The sequence below is a fragment of the Clinocottus analis genome, unplaced genomic scaffold (assembly GCF_023055335.1).
Source record: "Clinocottus analis isolate CAN_PGR_092001 unplaced genomic scaffold, fCliAna1.0.p SCAF_10, whole genome shotgun sequence".
NCBI lineage: Eukaryota > Metazoa > Chordata > Actinopteri > Perciformes > Cottidae > Clinocottus > Clinocottus analis.
Genome location: NW_027175821.1, coordinates 14,418,409 through 14,439,465, shown reverse-complemented (window position 1 = coordinate 14,439,465; position 21,057 = coordinate 14,418,409). Strand labels below are relative to the sequence as shown.

The window sequence follows — 21,057 nt, the reverse complement described above, 5'->3', positions numbered from 1 at the left end:
GTGAAATAAGAATGAGATCATTATAGGCTGAAATCATGCAAACATGAGCTCACAAATTAAACAAGGAAGTCAGAGACACAGACCTAAGAAATTCTGTTAGAGCAATACGGAGTCATCGAAGGGGAGCAAAGAGACTTCCTGCTGGGTGACACAGTCCTGAGTGTGGGCTCCATCTGCACTGGGCTCATCTACACTCATTATGCTGATTAATCGCTCGACACCACCCACTCTAAGCCACACGCCAATCACCATTTATCCACATGGACAACTGCACACACATACTGAGTAGGAAGATGCATCTGAATGGCTCGGGCAACACTAAGAGGAAATGCATTTACCATCTTGCAAATGCTAGAAGGACTAGGCCTGCAATGCATGGAGTTGAATGGTGCAAGAAAGAAGGAACTAAAGCTGTTGGAATCAAGGGTATATGCAAGATGAAACCTCTATTGCATTTGATCAGCCATTGCTGAACTGCTTAATTAGTCTGCTCTTGTCGCCGAAGCTACTGTTTTACAGTTTTGATGCCTGGTGCCACCTGTTGCTTTTGTGTTGAACAATTGGAACATATGAAATAGGCTTTGCCAAACAAAAGTGGCTTATTACCGGGACGCGGACAATTTGATGTCAAATGTCACAATGCTGAGTAGTTTCTGATTGATTCTGATACTCTAATGTGGAGCTCTGATAATAAAAATGGCTCTGTTTTAACTGACCATATTGTACTTTAAAATTATGAGCAAATTAAACTCACAAATAAATATCTTCTTTTGCATTATTTTGCAAAGAGGAATGACAAGCAAGCAGGTAATTGATAAATGAAAGAACAAGTGAAAATGGAAGGAAGCAAGAGGTGTTCATAATGTATCTAAAACTCTGTAACTCAATCTTATTATCTTCCATCTTCGTCGACAGGTCTAATGTAATGATTTGTCAGCAGAATATGGCAGTGTGCTGGCCTTGAAACTACCCCTACAATGTGTCACCCTGGCATAGTGGATATATAGGAGTTGATTGGCTCTCCTTATTCTGCATTAGGGCCCATCAACGCCTCAGAGATGATGTACACATCCCTGGATGCTGGCAGACAGTCCTTGGTCTCACCATTCATCCAGACTCCATATGAATCCTTGCATGAATCTACACTTATTTCCATCCCCACGTGACGAGTGTACAAACATACAAACAGCGAATGCATATGGATAGATGCTGTTAGTTATGCCCTCTGTGTTCGAGTCCCTGCTGAGTTTTGTCATTTATCATTCAAACGATACATGCATGTTAGGTCCATGCAATCTCTCTCATATTATTTCTCTCTACATCTCATTTGCTTCCAATATGCATATTGCTGATGGACAAAGGGCGCTTTTGTATATCAGGTCAGTTTCATCAAATTCAAAAAGCCATCAGAGCCACCTGACTACCATACCTTGTAGAACAATGAAATGAAGAGGACAATGAAAGACAATAATGAACGTTGGCTCAATGAAAACAGATTGAGCCTCAGAAAGCTTGGCAAAGGTCTGCTTTTAACAGGCTGACAGCCTGACAAAGCTATTCATTGCTATTGTTAGCTGGCAACAGAAGCTACAAAGGAAGGTTCTGTGGACCTTGTTCGTGTGGGAAAGAGTCAGCCACATGGTCTTAGTCTGCGAGTACCTGGTTGTATTATGTTTGCATTTGATCTGGCGATACATAATCGTTCCATTGTATCTTTGTGTATATACCTCACTCACATGTTTAAATCATGATCTGGCCATTTATTTGACTCTGCTGTCATTGACTTGTTCACTCTCTTTTGGCGTTTTAATTCCTCCAAAAGGGCCTAAAGCCGAGTTGCCCCAGGTAGAAGGCTTAACTAGCATACTAATTGTCTTTGGTCCCATGTTGCATTTCAGTTCCTGCCAGCTGAACAGTAGCAGGCCAAACAATGGCCAGGTTAACTGGCACGATAACTATGATGTGATGGGCATAAATAATTGTAGCATTGTCTTAACAAATGTATTTAAAACCATGTTACTTGTGTTTTTTTGTGGTTGTAGGGTCATTACTTAAGACTGTTTAGTCACAGGCCATGTATTTCATCTTGTTTTTGTTTGTTTTTTTCTGTTGTGAAAATGGTCTCTGGAAATAATTTAAATGAGTTCAAGTGGCTGACAATGTTGTTATTGTTGTATTACATAGTCTCTGAGAGGAACTGAGTCCAAAGGCGCCGTTAGGAAGATTTCTTACTCACAGTAGAAGGGATTAAGTGGTCTTAGTCTCCAGGAATGTAGATTAATGCTGAGCAAATGTACTCTCCGAGCTCCCCAAGCTTCCTCTTTTTTGTCTCTCTTATGTTGTTCTACTTGAATACGACTATTCTACTGGACTACCTTGTATTCCCTAGTTGCTTAATTAGCTCATCTTGGGAGATGTTACAATGCAGTTACAGTTTAAACTTTTTTTTGTATTTCATACAGTAAATGCATATTGTCTTGTAATGCCCCCCAGGCAAATACAAGCTTTGTTTTAAGGTCTAATCAGCTTTTCTACCTCCATCATGTGCAAAAGCAGGACAAGGGTCCTTGTGTGTGTGTGTGTGTGTGTGTGTGTGTGTGTATATATATATATATATATATATATATATATATATATATATATATATATATATATATATATATATATTGTTGGCAATAAGTCAAGCACTGAAGTTCAAAAGTTACATAAAAATATCAGCAGTAAAGTAATATAAATTCAGACTTGTGCTCCACAGGTACATAACTTGATTTGAAATGACCCACATCCAGCACATGCCTTCAGGCTTATCAGGTTTTTCTGAGTTTTTGTGGAACAAGTTTTCTAGTGCACTTAACTTGCTTTATCTATTTTAAACAAGAGCTTGACTTTAACCCCAAATACATTGTGAGGCTGCCATGCAAGTGTGTGTGGGTTCAGTAATATTGCAACTATTTGGTGTTACAACTCTTGAGTCAGTTATCTTCTAGTGCTTGGAATGTGTTTCATAGATGTTAAGGCACACATTTGAAATGTAAATGAAACAATTGATTGTTTTAAAAGTTCAAATATTTATTTCAAAAACAAAAAGTCATGTAATTTGGATTATGCCCATATTGTTTTTGTTTGCTGACTAGCTATTATGACAAATTAAACATTGCAAAACTGGGAATGTGATGAAGCACAAATAGAGGCCCAGAGACCAAAGGTGACCTGAACCAGTTCCATGTCGCTAAAGAAAGAGAAAGATATGAATATAGTAAATAAACACACAGTAGACATGACACAGACTAAGGATGTATTTTGAACGAACAGTCAAAGCAATGAGTAGACTGCTGTAGAGCCGCTCTGGCCCAACCCGTATCCAGAGCATGTTATGTGATCTCGCTGCTTGAAATGAGGGAGTCATCACTAAATGTTTAAGCGAGCCCAGTTTTTGGTGTGTGTGGTAAGCTAACTCTAGTCAGTGGATGATATGGCCCTGGGGGCTTGTTTTGTGGAATATCAAAGTGGCTTCTTAATGTTTAATGTCTGCCAGTGTATTTTATATTACCCCATCTCCTTTTCAAAAGGAAAGGCTAATGACTAATACCGCACCATCGCTATTCATTTGTAATTAGCTGTGCTGTATTCTGTGTGCAAATGCACTAATATCAAAGTGTGCAAATCATAGTGGGCACTCGTTGGTTGACATTGCAGGGCTTTTGAGCAGTAAAATGTTACACATGAGTAGAATGTTGCTATGCTAAACCAATGTTTGCAAATCCACTTTCAGCATGGAAATATACGTCAAAATCAAACTTTTGCACCGCTGGAAAAAAGAATAATGTTGAACAGGAATCAGTGTCACAGCATGTTTTATAGTGATTTTATAACATGTAAGATTATATTGATGGACCAGATCAACACCTGTTTTAATATTTCTCTCTTTTTTTTTAAATTTCATGACCTTTGAGTTTTCTATTTCGATATAAGTGTATACGTTTCAATATAGAACTCATCTACTTGTCTGCATGTTATTTTACTGCATGAAGTAGGCCCCTCTTGCTCTGTGTGCTCTGGTGAGTTCATGTCAAATGTACAATTTTGGTATTTATATTTACCAATATGTTCCCCTCATGGTTATGTGGCTGTGGTTGATTAAATATAATTTCCCCATAACAACATGACTTTCATCCCTCCAAAAAATGTCATTCGCTCATATATATATATATATATATATATATATATATATATATATATATATATATATATATACTCCTTTATTTCTTAAATTGTATCAAATTACTTTTTTTGACATAAATATAATGCACACTGACGTGGTTGTCTCGCAGTAAACATCAGCATTGTCAGTTTTCGGCTTTGCGCTACTTCTCTTCACTTCACCATGACAACAACCTTTCCGCCGGGTCTCACAGGAGCCTTTCGTATTAGCCATGCTTGTTATTATTGTTTATCCCTCTTGTCAATCACACAGATCACCACGAAGCTCATCCGTATGCATGAGCCCATCATTTCACAAGCTAGCTCATTGGCTGCCGGGTCTGGCAGTGCCCGTGCCAGCCTTTGTTCTCCGCTGTAACAACAGGTGATTTTAGCAGTCTGGCACATTGTCGGGCATCATTTGCATGGTGTAAAAGTGCACATGTGGGGCAAGGTGATAAGTATGGCTGTGCAGAGCGCCTGTTGGATTAGAGCTTAAGCAGGAGAAACGGGATCCCCCTTGGGCTTAATTGTGGTTTATTTTGGCACACAGCACATAACTGTCTTCGGCATCAAATGCTAATTTAACAATGAAATGTGAAATGCATTATGCTGATTAGGGCTGGAAAAAATAAGACAGAGAAGGAGGAGAAGTATTGAATAAACAAAGTAAAGGCAGGGGAACGAGAGGTGCGGCTTGGCACGGCTTGGTACAATATCAAATTGATGGCCAGGACCTCAGGTGCTACATGTACTTTTCACCGATCATCAGCACGCTGCTGATCTGCAGCTACAGGGTCCAGGCCGGGCACTCTGTCCTCAGGTTGAATATTGATTAAAAGCTCTCACACACACACACACACACACACACACACACACACGCACACACGCGCAGACACACATCCACACTTACAGACAAGTTCATGCGCAATACAGCACAGCAGTAACATTTTGATTAGTTGGAGTCCATGCAGCTTCTCCTCGGGCACACTGGGCTCTGTGTTATCTTAACCGAGTAAAATTTGTTTTCTGTTTTTACTCTCCAATTCAGCGTCTTTGTTTCTGTGACAGATGGCACATCACTCACAGAGACGCTCACAGACAGCACATTCCACAAACAAATTAATTTATATTACTGTTTTGCATGCTAGCTCTCTTCTTATTTGATTGACAGTCTCATCATATACCGGCGCTGCATAAGGATGACTGTCTGAGATATTGTCGAAGAAGAATAATCCCAAATGAGAGATGATTTCAATGCAGTGCGATGGAGTTCATCCCCTTTTTTTCAAACCTTTCAAATTTGTCTTTGTGTATTAAGCAAAACAGTTTTATCAAAGTTGATATCATTAAATGAGCATATATGTATTCACATTTTGAAGCATTTCCCCATTGCAGTTATTATATTCAATTCATCTCTAAGTCCTCAGGGCTCGCATTAGATTCAGGTTAGAGTGGAACACGCGTTCAACAATACGTTGTTGTTGTTTTTTTAAATTTTGTCTTGTTTCTTTTCTCCCTGTCTTACTCTTTTCTGTCTGTCTCTCTTTCTTCACACACTTCCATCTCTGTATTTGTGTCTTTTCTTTCTTAATGTAACCCCCCTCTTATTTGCCTGGTTAATTTCTCTCTTAATCCTGCTTCACACCTTCACAATCCAAGTAGGTGCTCAGGTATGCACATGAAAAAAAAAACATACTTCCTTCTAAAAGACACATTTAATGTCACAGATAGTCTGTCAGATTTTCCAGCCCCAACCCTCAAGTTAATCCCTCCCCTCTCTATATCTCTCGCTCAACCTTTTCCCCCTCCCTCTCACTGCGTTTGTGTCTTTCTTTCCCAGACTACATTTCTCATTTGGTTTAATGCGATTTTAGAATCTGCCACACTCAGTGTGTTGCCTGTCAACATGTCACTGTGGCTTTGCTCATAGTGAGGGTTGAGGTGTTTTTGCTGTTTGGCAGCGTGTTGAATCTATAAGACTACAACAGCCTAACTGATGGCCATTGTTTCACATATTTACCTGTTAGATAACATTTGCCAGTTGTTGTTGTTGTTGTTGTTCTTGTTTGTTCTTTGCTTTTTTTATAATGTTGAGTTTAAATGTTGGAAATGTCTGCTTCTACTGATTTAACATTTTAGACAATAACCTACAAAATGATTGTAAATACTTAACATTCCATACAAAACAGAATTTTGATTTATTGTATTGTAAAATTAACAAAATATTAAGATGAGGAATCCAATATTTTTAAAGAAGCTGCGATCCATTTTACTAAGCATTATCTGTCAAAACTGTCCCCGTTCTTGTAAACAAAAACACAACTTGATAGCCTTTGTTCCACAGCCACATATTCATTTTTAAGTTCTCTGGTAGTAACCTTTTGTTTGAGATGGGTGCTGTCTACACCCACAAACTGCTGTGCAAAGTTACTCTTTTCTCCTTTGGCTCTTAAGCTGAGTTTAAAAAAAAAAGAAAGAAGTTCCACGTCTTTTTTAGAACTGTCAAATGTTGGTTTCAGAAGTTAAGGCTTGTAGGATGTTGAGAAGCCGCCTTGTCTGTCTATTGTTTTGTTATTGATTCAAACTGAAGTCTTCACTGATTTGCCATGAGCCAGGTAGGGAGCCTGCTGAGGTGTCACGGCAGGGAGATGGCACTCCCATGTAACTCCACGTCACAAATCATGGGCAAAGTGCCACATGTTTCACTCTCTCCCAACATTGAGGAGGAAATCAATTAAAAGGAGAACATCACATCTGTCAAGCACATGGCAGACATGGCTCCTCTCTCCTCTTTGTTGTAGACCTCCCTTAAGCCTAGTAGAGAGGAACACAGTTTACTCCGATCATCTCTCAGACATCAGGTGATTTCTCCTTTGTTTAACCCATCTTATTAAAGCCTTTATTGCTCTGAGAAAAGCTTCATCGATTGACGTGTCTCCAGATCTCTTGGCTTTCTTTAGTATTTTGACATTACTGTGTGGAATGTGGTTCTCTGTGCTGTAATTAAATTTCAAAAGGCACAGGTCATAAACTAGGTGTGGTACATGTTACATGTCCTTCTCTGCACGACGAGGGCCCAATATAACTTGGCTCAGTAAGGCAACATATAATAAATATACACGTATACAGCATATAAGGCAAGGCAAGTTTATTTATATAGCACATTTCAACAATGCAATTCAAAGCCTTTAGCAGAAAGTGTTCTTGATCCATATGTGGAATAGTGTACACCTCCTGACATTCATTGTGTGCTGAATGTTTAAGCATTTTCACTTTGCAGCACTTTAGCACCTGCTGTTCTAACAGCGTGCAGTGTTGTAAACTGTATGGTTAAGTGTGTTCCTGATACGTGCTTAATAGCCCTCTTTTAAACTTGAATCACTGGAAGCTAGTTGACAGCGGCAGAGATCAAAGTGTGGAAGTGAAAACCCTACAGATGCTGTCGTCTTCTACAAATGTTTAGTGAACGGAAACCTGCATCTCATTACTTTAACCTCACAACCGCTTCCATTTCTTTAGCACACCTTTCACGGACTGGAAAGCAGTCGGGGAAATATTCCAGTAATGTTTACTTTCCTTGTCTTTTCTGTATGCGTACTAAAAATGTACAGTTCCAAGGTAAAGTAGCAGTGTTGTGAGCTTCTCTCAGAGTTCTTCAGTTGACTTGCTGACAGTAAATCTATAATACATATATTGAGTATTTGTATGGAATGACATCCTTATTCTGTTTCAGAAAAGGATAACAACCAGAAACACTGACCTGAACAATCATTTCAATGCTTATACTTTAAATGAAACATTGATACATTTTGACAGGCAGGCACAGATCGTGTATTTTCGTATTTTCACCCTAATAGCAATGCATTGTGCTTGTGCATGTGCTATTGGACGACCGCCGTCCCTGACAAAGATTAATTGATTATAATTTGTCGACTGAGCATGTGGTTGATTGGCAGTTACTAATAATACATATTGTAATGATCACACCCAGATTTTGTGAGACAGATTTTGTTGAGCCAGAAAAAGATATGCATGACGTATACATATTACCTTTGAACTGTGAAAGTCAGCTAAGGAAGCATACATCTAGAAGTGAAGGCTTTGACTGTTGTTTTAATGTGGAGGCAACTACAACTATTGAAAGAAGCAGAATATTTTAAAGGTCTCCATGTTTGGAATAACCATATTTTTGCCGTTTGCTTTGTTGCCATATAGATTTATTTAGGCTCATGCGCTCATATGTTGATTCTCCATCTTTGCGTAATATTAAATACTGAAGTGTTGCTAGCAGACTTCCAGAAATCTCTTCTAGACCACTGTGTGCGTCTGGTGGCCTGTGGTGAGGAGTCTGGCCCAGCATCTTCACCCAGTCTCCCACGTTGCCACACATATGGCGCTGTCTTTGTGTCAATTATGCTCGATGGGGTCTCTAACAATTAACAAGATGACAGACAAGTGAAATGACGAGCACAAGGTGAATTTTGATTTTCCGTTACCTTGTCTTCTGTCTGTGTTTTTCAGACGATCTTGCTGAAGCATTCAAATGTTATGATTTTACCTCAAACCGTTCAATCCATTCTAATGTAATTATAAACTTTCCACTTTGGAAATGGCGAATCCATCGGATGTTATTTGTTTTTCTGTCTATGTTTCTATATGTCATCATGGACTTCTGCATGCTGACAAATGAAAACAAAGTCATTTTCCAGAACAACATACATTATAGAAATGGACTGAATTACAGGCTCTGAAAGGGGACCTCAGTTTAAGGATTATGTTATTGTTCAGAAATATGTTATTTTTCTTTTGCCTTTCCCTCATAAAAAAGTTATCAGGTGCACTGTATGAAACCACATCAGGAAAAGTTTCTTTACAAAAGGTCATGAGTGAATAATTAACAACATTCGCTTTGTGCTGAATGCAGTATATTCATTGCTCTCTACCAAAAGGAGACACAAAAAGGAAACCCATGTGCCCAGTCATCATTTAACTCCATAAAGTCGTCCTTACAAATCCAATTACACAAATATGTTGGGTTTTTTTTGCTTTCTTATATCATCAACAATCCTTTCTGCGTCAGCTGATATGATCAAAAGCCTTCATTACGATGGCACCGTCGCTTGCCGCAGACCCTAATTGGAGCTTCAGCAAAAGCAAGCAACATTTGATATAATGGCTCCCTCCCAAACAGGAATGCCAGGCCTGCATTATAGCTTACTTTTTATATTGCTGCATTCCCGGAGGGAAGGACAGAGATGTCATCATTAGTGGGCAGTGGACACTGGCCGTGGCGCTGAGGTCTATGGAGTGGTCAGCCAGGGCCGTGGCCCAGCAGCAGTGTCTACTCTGTGTTTTCCTTGTCGAGGCTCCCATCTGGCCACGTGATGCTGCGCCAGTCGTCTGCTCCCGCTGAATACATTTTGGGAGCTAATGAGGAGGGAAGCTTTGTGAAGACCTGGAAAAGGGCACCTCTTCTTCTTCTTCTCCTCTGAGAAAAAGGGGGAAGAGTCGCTGTGGTCAATTTTATTAACTTGGCTGACCTTCACACAAACAATTAACATTTACAGAAAACACAGTCCCTCCCATTATCTTCCTCATCTCCATCTTAATCTTCAACCTTAACACCAGCAGCATCTATTTTTCTGCTTCTGCAAAGGAAATTATACAGGCAAGTTGCAAATTAATGGCAAAACCGTTGCATGTGCTTTTAAGACAATTGCAAGGCAGTGTAGATTATACAGGAAAGGTCAGTTATCTGAAGGTCCTTGACATGTTCAGTAATTGGCTAAGGGCCACGACTGTCACAGTAAAAAGCCAACAGTGAGCAGTGATGATGTGACCTTATCTACTTATCAGCTCACCAGAAAACCTCCATCCATTCTGACTGAAATCAGGTCTAATAAGGATAAAGACATAGGATGGATATTGTTTTGACAGTGTCAGACCCCAAAGGAGGTTTTCCATACAACCAGTATTTTTTTTTTAAATGTATGACTAGCAGCTTTACTGTACATGCGAGGGGCATGCTTTGTTCTTCCATGGTTTTAGAAAAACGCACCCAAAGGCACATATTTGTATAATGCTTGTTCGGTTATACACATCAGCTTTGCCTGGTTGGACTCTTCTCTCCTGCTACTCTGTAAGATACCCTTCCATCCATGTCTGTGAGGTCATTTTTCTATCCTGACATGGACAGAAAATTAAATTTGCATTAACAATTTCTCTCTCTCTGTTTTTGTCCGTGTGTGTGTGGTGTATGTCTGTGTTTGTGTGTGCTCTCCCATTTGTAGAACCTGATAAAGAACCTGCCGGAGCAGAAAGAGCTGAATGCGCTCGCAGAACTAAAGGGTGAATATGAAGAGCTGGTGGAGTCGGAGCAGTTTGGCATTGTGGTGAGTATAATTTCCTGGAGACTACTAGATCGCCCCAAGAGAATGCACAGTATACACAATAATAGTCCCAGTCTGCTATAGTCAAAGACTTGCAAGCATGCTGTTGGAAGAAAAACAATATTCACACTTAATCATGTACTATTTCACTGTTATATTCAGACTTCTCATCTTACTGTCTCTGTTTAATCTTACACACAAACTCAGCATGTCTCCTGACAGCAGGGAGACTAGGGGAATCTGTATCTTTCTGTCTGAAAGAACGAGCAGTTCCTTTTGTTATCGTATGACCCTTTCTTACAAACCGCTCTATGGGACGAGGGGAAAGGTTCCCGATTAGGCCGAAGACGTCATGAGGGTTTCTGTTTGTGAGTCATGATGAGTATTTAAGAGGTGGTTCTTTGAGAGATCTTTGAGCAGTCTTGGATATGCAATTTGTCTATCACCTTGTACTTCTAACTCTGCTCCTTCCTTGCAACGAATACATGTTCCTGTTTTAATGATTTTACTCTGAGGGGTCGAGTGAATTTTTCTAACACATGCACAGTTGAGAAATTATATTTCTCTTCATTGCTCACTCTCTCTGTATCTCTATACCTCGCACAGACTCACAAACACTAAATGTTGACCATCTCTTTGTCTTGCGCCATTGTTCAGACACTGTTTTCTGAGGTGGACTGCTGGATGTGGACAGCAGTTTAGCAAAGAGACAAGGGGATTCAGAAATAATTTAGAGGGATACCTTCCTGCAAGTCGCAGTGATGTTTAATTGAAACATCCAACAACATAAAGGGCATATTTAATAAAAAAAGTTTAACTTTTTGCAGCCCAACATCAATATGACAGCGGCTGTGTTTTGACTCTTGCTAAGAACATTCAAATTGATTTTGATAAGCAATCCGCAACAAAAACTCAGCGAATGCCATATTTTTTTACATCAACTGTCAACGTTTCCTCCTGATGAAACCATACCCTAAGGCTATGAATCATGCCTGCTTAAAAGTTCTTTGAAAAGCATGCCACTGTAGTCAATCAGCTTGGTGATGCTTTACACTCCTCTGATTAATTTATAATGACCGGCAAAGTTTTATCCATCGCATCAATAGGATAAATAATGCTGTGACCAACATATATATATATATATATATATATATATATATATATATATATATATATATATATATATATATATATATATATATATAGCAACGTAATCTATTATGCTCCGTCTTCAAAGGAACTTGGTATTCCCCAGATATATTTGATTGATTTGATGAGAAATTATTTCCAGCTGGAATTAATATGTCAAATTGTATAGGCTCAATCTGTAATTTAGACCTTATCTGTTGACATAACTGAGATGTTTAAGTTAATGATGAAAACAAAATAGAGCAACATGTGTTTCACACATGCTCACACTCCAATCGTGCGTTGTGTCAGCTACACTTTGACATATTGACCTCCAACTTTTTCTCACCGATCTGTGTTCTACCTGTATTCCCACATATAACTGAGGGTGAGAGAAAATGCAGAATTGTACTGTAAATCAGTTGCCTGACCTTTCGGCTTACTTACAGCTATAATTACGTTTTAATTAACTGCTCTTTCCATCCATTTACCAAGTGAATACCCAACACTTTAATCAACTGTAAAATGAAGTGTTATCTTTAAACTTAACTTTACAACAAGATCATAGAGGTACATTACATGGATTTACAAAAGAAATGTTCAATTAGACCCTAGGGTCGCAGATGTGCTCCAGCTCCCGAGCTATGTTCCTTATTTGTTGAAGGCTTCTTTGCATATGTCTTTTAGGAGATGCAATGAAGCAGGGGTGGCAGTTTCCCTGGTGATCTCTCCAATCTTGTGATCACATACCTCCCCACTGATGAAGTAGCTCCTCAATGCAGAGCTATTTAGTTCCCCTGGGAAATAAGCTGTGTTCAAGCTTTTCTCTGCCAGACCTGTCACCAGTGTGCTCGCTTTCATTGTGATTTCTCCTTATTGTATACAAATCAATTCAAGTAAGGGAGAGGGTGTGTGTGTGTGTGTGTGTGTGTGTGTGTGTGTGTGTGTGTGTGTGTGTGTGTGTATTTGACAGACAACTCTCCCATACACATGAATATTTTCGAGCAGTAATGAAACGTGTTGGATCTGAAGGTTGCCTTGAAGCACCGGATTATGCGTCAATCTGTGGAATTTGTCTGTGGTTGCTGCTTTGCCACATATCTTACACCCAAAACCCCATTTGTTTTAATTTTCCTCCCATTTCCAGAAATATTATTTTCGCTATTTTCTTTTTTTTTTCTGGCTTCAGTAATTCCGCACATAAGCCCATAAGTATTGATTGAGGCTGGTATGTTATTCATGACAAATCGGTTTAATGGGAGATTCCTTTATTCTTATGAAAGTCACAATGGAGGCAGGAAAGAGGTTAATCCTATTTGCTAAAAAAGGGTAGTTGATGTTACGTTCTTTAAAACTAGTTGTAGCCGTAATTACACTGGAGAGTCAACGTGGCGGTAGTGGCAAGGTTGTGTAACTTTTTTAGGATTTTTGCTCTCTCCAAAAGCTATTGTAGAAGCCCACATACAATAACGGTAAAATAACTGAGCTAGAGAGAAACATAATTAATGAAAGACAACCATGCAAGTCACAATTGTATTGAACTCATTATGGAAGCATTTTCTTTAAGTGCAATTTATCTGACAAGTGAGCCACAACTTGTAGTGTTACATCTTTTTGCTCTTTGCTCTTTAGTTAAGGGTGGATCACACAAGCAATGGGCTGATGTTTAATACTGAATGTGTGCACGCTCATTGCACTTGTTTCCTACAATTCCGATTGTGTCAGTTTCTTATGCTGTTGCTTCCTAAAAAGAATGGTTTGTGTTACAAAAAGCAATGTGTTGTTTTCAGTAGTGGCTGTAAATAAATCAGCATGCTATTTCCTGCTGTGCAGAGAACATGAGTGTTTGTTTGAAAATGAATACCAACGGTAGTGGGTGGCCTTGTTGGGCTGCTCACTATAATATTTCGAGGAGAGCTGCCTAAAGTTAATGAAGTAATAATATATATATATATATATATATATATATATATATATATATATATATATATATATATATATATATATATATATATATATATATATAAAAAGTTGGAAGGAAGAATATAATACATGCTTAATGTGCAACTAACTAACTCTTGTTTTGTTTTAATGTACAAAACAAAGTACTACTATTTTGTTGATTTCTATTTTTTTTTTTTTCTCCGTGCCTTCAGATGAGTTCAGTCAAACTCCTACGACCACGTCTCAACGGCATTCTGTTCAAGCTGACGTTTGAGGAGCAGGTGAATAACATTCGGCCAGACATCATGAATGTGACATTTGCCTGTGAGGAGGTGAAGAAGAGTGAAAGCTTGAGCCAACTCCTGGAGCTGGTGTTGCTGGTCGGCAATTACATGAACGCCGGCTCGAGGAACGCCCAGACGTTCGGTTTCAACATCAACTTCCTCTGCAAGGTAACGCTCCACCACGCCGCACAACCCAGATGAACGCCGTTTTGTGAAAATGTCGGAAACATGAACTGACATCAACACACAAGTAAAAAGAAGACAGAAAGGCATACATTGATTTTTGTAAGTTGTTCATATGCGTTAGAAGCGTCGTAAAATTAGGTTCAATCCACGCCACATGAAATTACAGAGTAGTGTGATGACGCTTAATTCCTTGATACATGCATTTTAACATGCATGGCAGTGATTGTATGTATGTATGTATGTATGTATGTATGTATGTATGTATGTATGTATGCAGGATGATAATAATTTAGTACTCATCAGAGACTTAACATTATAAAAAATCAACAGTACCTTTCAAGTGCATAATTATTCAATAGAACAAACCATGATGAGGCGCACAGTGGAACTTGAACAAGGAAAGTGCAGCAGCTGTGTCCACTGTCAGAGCATGCAGAGTGTTAGAGAGAGGATGCTATACTAAGCAGTAAGCACATGTTATATGCATTGTGTATCGCATGAGAAAAGCTGTATGCAAAAAGGACAAATTTAATAATACCTTTTCAACTGTGAAACAAAAATTGTTTTACTCATGTTGAGGTGGTTCTGGCCATTGAGGAGATGACTTAGCAGAATAAATGTGGATTTAGGAAACATTTAACTCAGCTGTTTCTGCTTCTAGGATATTCCCATAACATATGAATGCTTGTCTTTGTCTCCAGACAATATGTAATCTGGTCAATAATAGCCGAGATGAGAGAAAAATTAACCCAATTAAAACAAATTCCTGAGACCTCTGTTGATATATCTCTCTGAGATGAAATAGATGTACAAGGCAACAGTTTTGTTTCCGCTGTCTGTTTACTGGTGGTTTACAGTAATGCAAACTTGTAAACAAATTACGCTGTAGCTGAGTTTATCAATCCAAACCAGTTGATGGATGCCACTTAATCGGCTTTTTTTTTTTTTTTACATTTAAAAAAAGATTCTTGACCATAAGGAAACATGACAAGTGTGATTTTTCTATACAGTGTTCTGAGAAAGACAACGCTAGGGTCACAATGGAAACAAGGTTTTAGGTTTGGATTTCCAAAAGGTACTCGAACCACCAGAGAAAGTGGTTGCAAGAGTAGGAAGATATAGAAGTCTAGCTGCTTTTCCATAAATGGTGCGTTGAATTAAGAAAATGTATGGTATAGTGTAAAGTGATATACTGTTATGGCATCAGAATTGACCATATTGTTCAGAGGGTGGTTTTCTGCATTATTGCATAAGTGCATGTGTATAGTCTGCATGTATTTGGACACGTTTCTACGTTTTCAAGACAATGCTGTATACATCTTTATTTTTACATAGTTTTTTCTCTGATTTCCCATTTAGTTTTTTCATGAACAAGAACAATTGATTTCATGTTGTCAGATTCTAACAATTTTTCAAACATAATTATATGAGTGTAGTTGTAGAAATGACAAACAGATCCAGTTCACTTAAAGTATTCTAAGAAATTATTTGAAGATATTTTGAACATTTTAGTTTTTAGAGTTCCTTAATATTTAAGCTGTCTTGAGAGTTTTTTCCTGCCTGGCGCTCGACCAAAACACTGAGATACAGCCTCATGCAAAATGCTTTAAAAAAAAAGATGAGAGAAATCAGACCGAGTTGCCCTAAGATTCTTTCATAGCAACTGCTTACAGACTAGTTTGACACAGCAGATGTAAACTCTACTTCAGCCTGCATTATCCTTCCACTATCTGCACCATCTATTTTGCACGGGCACTGTTACTGCATCCTGTGCGTAGTGCCGCCCACAATGATCGTGATAGTCAAAAAGGAAAGCAAACAAGCCAAAGTGGTGATGCTGCGTTGAGCGAGACCTTTCATTAGTGCTGACATAGCGCTGTGGAGAAATATTATGTGCAAGTATTCTGGCTCTGCAAGAATACTTTCAAGATGAAAATTCAGAAAAAAGGAATAGCTTCAAAATCAACAGCATGTCAACAAATTTGTATTTTAGAGAGCCAAAAAAGTACTTTGTTGTCCTGTCCCTTACAAGTAGTTATGTGTGGTGCTTTGTAGCATAGGCAACAATAGTCAATATCTTATCTAATTGATGATGAACACAATGCCTTCAGAGTGCTTTGAGAACTTGTGGCGGTGCTTAAGAAGGTGTAAGCCTCCCCAACACGCCTTGGATTGGCGATCAAGCTCTGGGGATAAACGTGTTGCAAATTCCATCTTTAAGGCAGTCTGTGTAGGACATTTACTTTTGGTGGCATCATTTTTAAACTCTCTGCTGTTTGGAAAAGGGCTACAATAAGCAGAGAAAGAAGAGAAAAAAAACGTGTGAAATAGGTCCGTCATGTGACGTGAAAACCCTCAAAATGGGAGATCCAACTGTGAATGCCAAAAGCCACACCTAACAGTCACTGCAAAGCCAGCAATCTTGCAGGTGTGAAAGGGGCTTTAGTACAGTGAATGCAGTGTGCCTTTCTTATTCCTGAAAGCTGACTGAATCAGTGTGGAGTGTCAGTGTAGAGCCTGGTAATGCCTTGGGAGGCTGATTGGGCTATTATAGATGGACAAGAAAAAAAGTCTGCTTTCTCACTTTAGTCAATCAAGTAAATGGCCCCCTAGGTGGCAGGTCTGGGGTACCTAATGGGCTCATCAGTGAGTGGGAGGTTGATGATGGAAAAGAGCAGAAAGGGGCAGGGCATAGGCTGACTCACCTTTGCGTTCCAGCTTCCGTCCTCTATTACAGCCCCACGTCTTGCCAAGGACACCCAAATCTCCTGTGAGCTAGACTGGTCTCATATATTTATCAAGCCGAGCATCGGCTCTGGCTTCACAAGGACCGCGATGAAATGTGGATTTCATGTCTCTACAGCGTCGAGGGAAAAACGTGTGAGCAAATTTCACAATAGAAAAGTTTTTGTATGTATGCATTTATTTCACAGAAGATTATAGAAGTGACTAATGACATAATTACATATTGGATCAAACCATCTGCTGCATGTATCAAAACAAAGAAATATTATTTCACCACAGTCTTACTTAAGAGGTGAACACTTCTAACATGCTCTGCTTTATAATTATGACCACTAGGCAATGATTTGTTGTTGATTTTTAAGTTGAACTGAAGTGGCTACCTATTAGGTGCTTGACTTGGACTCATCTACTCAAATTCAATGCGACCTTCTCTTCTGCCGTCAAAATGTCCACAGCACATGTGATAATGTATATCAGTATGTATTTACCTGCGTTGACAGAGTTGCTCTTGGCCTTGTATGCTATCCTGTTTATAATACATACTTTATGTTCCTTTTCCTCTCATCTAATACGGCATAATATAGAACTGTGTGTAGTGTGCAATGTGTTTGGCCTTACCGGCTGTTCCATCTGCAGAAGTCAAATTGAGCAATCAAGGGCCGACGATTCTTCTGTTAGTGCGAGTGTCTCTATATTCCCACCGCCACTTCTTCCGTTAGTAGTTAATTATCGTGTTATTTATTTATATCCGATCTGGATATTCAAATGGAAGTGAGTTTGCTTGTAATATACCTTGCCGATCTAAATGTGGAATATATTGGAATGTATTGTGCTAAGTAGTGAGGGATTTGAAATAATGCTACCTCGAGGCAATTTATGTTATGAAAGATTGAATGATATCCCATAATTTGCTTTCGGCATAACATTAATGAAGAAGCATTCCCTATCTTTTTCAAATGAGCCGACTTGTTTGAAGGAGTAGGCATTTATTTACACTCCATCCAGCTCAACCATTAAAACATAATGGGATAAGACACATACGCTATTCAAGTAAAGCATTTCAAAGCTATAGGAGCGCTGACAGTAAAAGCCTTTTTCACTTTTGGCTTTCAGCACAAACTTAAAATGGCCAGGATAAGGGATGGACTAGGATTAAATCAGGCCAGGACTTTGACATATACCATCTCACTACAACCTTTGCACAGATGCTCCACAGCCCCCGGCAACAGTTCTCACGATACCGAGAAGCTGCATTGAATGAAATTGCTGATGTAAAATAGTGTGAAAATAGCATCAGCACCTTGGGTTTTATGTAGGATTCCCCCTGCCCTTACAGAGAGACGCTTAGCTGAATGTGTTATCTCAACTCTTTCTTTTTTTTTTCAGCAAAGTACATTTAAAAACGGAATCTTTGCTCCTGCCATATAAACTAGTCCCCTTGTAAATGATCTAATCCGCTACTGAAAAGTGCAATGACCATTTGAAGTGTTTCAACATATGACATAGCATTAAAATGTACAATGAATGTTACACATTCCAGTGTTTTTTCCGACATATGCACCTCGTTGCTCGGTAATCACAGTTGTGGGTCAAACAAAAAACACATTTGAATTTAAAATCCATGAAATTAAATGTGATTACCCAATGTGAGCAAATGATTGATCCTCACCAAATGAAAGTGTGTGCGTTTTTGTGTTGGTGTGTGATTGCATGCCTCTGACTGCTTGTGATTGTTTCAATTCACTATTGCCTAAATGTGTGTGCGTTTGTGTGAGAGATAGTGTGTAAGTGTGTGTACACATAAGTGGGCATGTCCACATGCAGGCTGTTTACAGTGAGGATATTATCAGTAGGAGTACACAGAGGTGGGTTGTGATAATTAGTCTACCCAGCATGCCATTCGAACAGCATGGCAATCACGATGGGGAATGAATATGGGACAAGTTTGATGTGAAGACTCTGGCTTTTGTGTATGAACACACGCACGCGCACACACACACACACGCACGCGCACACACACACACACACACACACACACACACACACACACACACACACACACACACACACACACACACACACACTCTCTTGGCAAACAGAGTACACTACCTTCATCAGACTTTCCTGCCACACTGTTTCATCAATGCACCATCATTTTATGTGTGTATCTACTGTACAGTATTTGAGCATGTGAGTTTGTTTTTCTAACTTTTTGTAGTTGGATGCAACTATATGTTGTGTTTCATATTGCAATTTATTTTTATGAAGTCCTCATCCACTGTGACTCTATCCAGTCCCTCTTTTAAATCCTCGAGATGTACTCATTATCTTGGTGGCTGTGTACCGTACCCACAAGAGCATAAACAGACTTTGTACTTGGTTTTTGTAGTCACAGTTGTTGCCATTATGTATGCACCTTAATCATTAGGCTGTGTGGTACATTTAGCACTTAAATCAGTGGGAGAAATATGTGTACATGAATTATTTTCTCTTTAAAACATATTTTCTTGTGTGTTTTTTTTAGCTACGAGACACTAAATCCATCAGTCAGAAGACAACACTGCTACATTTCCTTGCTGAGAAGTGTGAAGAGAGTCACCAAGAGATTCTGAGGTTTCCAGATGAACTGGAGCATGTGGAGAGTGCCAGCAAAGGTATGTCTTTATGTATTGAGGTCGATGCGTATTATAATATCCACACATACATTAGACAGCACCAACATCATCTGGTGATGGATGTAACCTGTACCAGGCTGGGGACGTGGCTGATACGACTATCGAAACATATCAATAAATGCATTGCTTGGTGTTTATTCATTTATGTTAGCTTCTTATCAACATATTTTCACTATTTACTTATCGTATTTCCTTCTTTGACAGCAGCTAGCGCTCTCTCTTCGTGACAGGAATAGAGTTGTTTGTGTGACCACGCTGTCATTCAGCCTGTCAATAAACTAATTCCACTTTAAATCTATCCCCAAGAATTTGGTGGAATCCCTGAAGGCTTATTTACTTTGTTAGCCTCGTAATTGGTTATTTAATCTAATTCAACTAATTATGCACTTGACTGAGGCTGCCAGCCATTGTGTAAGTGGAATGAATAGTCTCAAGCGCCGTATATATATTTAGATGTCTATATTTGCACATTTTGAATTATATCAATTTGTTATTTCATGGAAATGATTTATTCCAAAAGACGTCAGTTAATTGACTGAGGACTAAAAAAATATCCGACTTTACTGTGTTCATACTATACAGCTCTTGTGTCATTGAACTTCACGTACAATTCAACAGGGATTTCAGGAGATTACGATAACAGTGAAGGAGACCACCTCACATCAAAAGTGCTAAAACACAAACATCTGCACCTTTTTTAATTATCGTTCTCTTAGTGTTGTATTGTTGTTATAATTGTTTTGCCGCATTGTATAATGTATGTGTTGCATTATTTATTTCACAGTGTCCTTAGCATGTTGGAGCTAGGTAAATGAGAAAAGCTTACATATCTGCTGACGAGCCTCTAAAAATCTATTTCATCACATTTACTTTGAGGCACAAAGGAACATAGTGACCAGAGGCCATGTGCTGGCCGACTACAAGTCTTTGAAAAGCTTTTACTGCCTGTAGAAACAGTAGAGCATCATTAAATTATTTACCACTATCTTCAGATCCCTTACAAGCTTTTGGTCTCATATCAGGTAAACTAGCTAAAGAAAATACACAAAGCTTCCTTTCTATCTTAAAGCAAAGGCAAGGAAATGATTCTAGAAGCATTTTTGTTATATTCATTTTATTTTCTTTACATCATGAACGCAATGAATACACAACATGTTAATTAAATAAACAAAAAAAATATTCTGGTATCTGTGACGGACTCAGGTCTGTAATAAGCCCGTCTTATTGGCCATCGGCCATCATGACTGGATGATGGCCGACCTGCTTGTCCGTCTCCTTCTTGGACCGAAGTCTTCCACAAGGCGAGGTGGGCAAAACAATTGGAGGTCTGAAGAGCTATGATTTGTTTTATTTAGATACTTTAAATTGGTTTTCCCCTAAAGCTGCTTACCCTTCCTTTACCAATATACACTGAAGGACAGCCTCCTCTCCTCATGTTTTAAGTTAGCATTAGTCTTTTTACCTTAACCTCCTTTTACTTAGTTTTGTACTCTCTGATTGGAG

At 38.9% G+C, this 21,057-nt stretch overlaps 1 protein-coding gene across 3 annotated transcripts in view; it reads left to right on the top strand.

The window, feature by feature from the left end:
• diaph2 (diaphanous-related formin 2) overlaps positions 1–21,057 on the top strand; it is a 352,767-nt gene that overhangs the window by 209,138 nt on the left and 122,572 nt on the right. For all 3 annotated transcript variants that reach the window (XM_068592221.1, XM_068592230.1, XM_068592213.1), the window contains 3 exons: positions 10,494–10,595; positions 13,877–14,116; positions 19,404–19,533. In XM_068592221.1, coding sequence (XP_068448322.1) covers positions 10,494–10,595; positions 13,877–14,116; positions 19,404–19,533 — 472 coding nt within the window. The remainder of the gene's footprint in view (positions 1–10,493; positions 10,596–13,876; positions 14,117–19,403; positions 19,534–21,057) is intronic.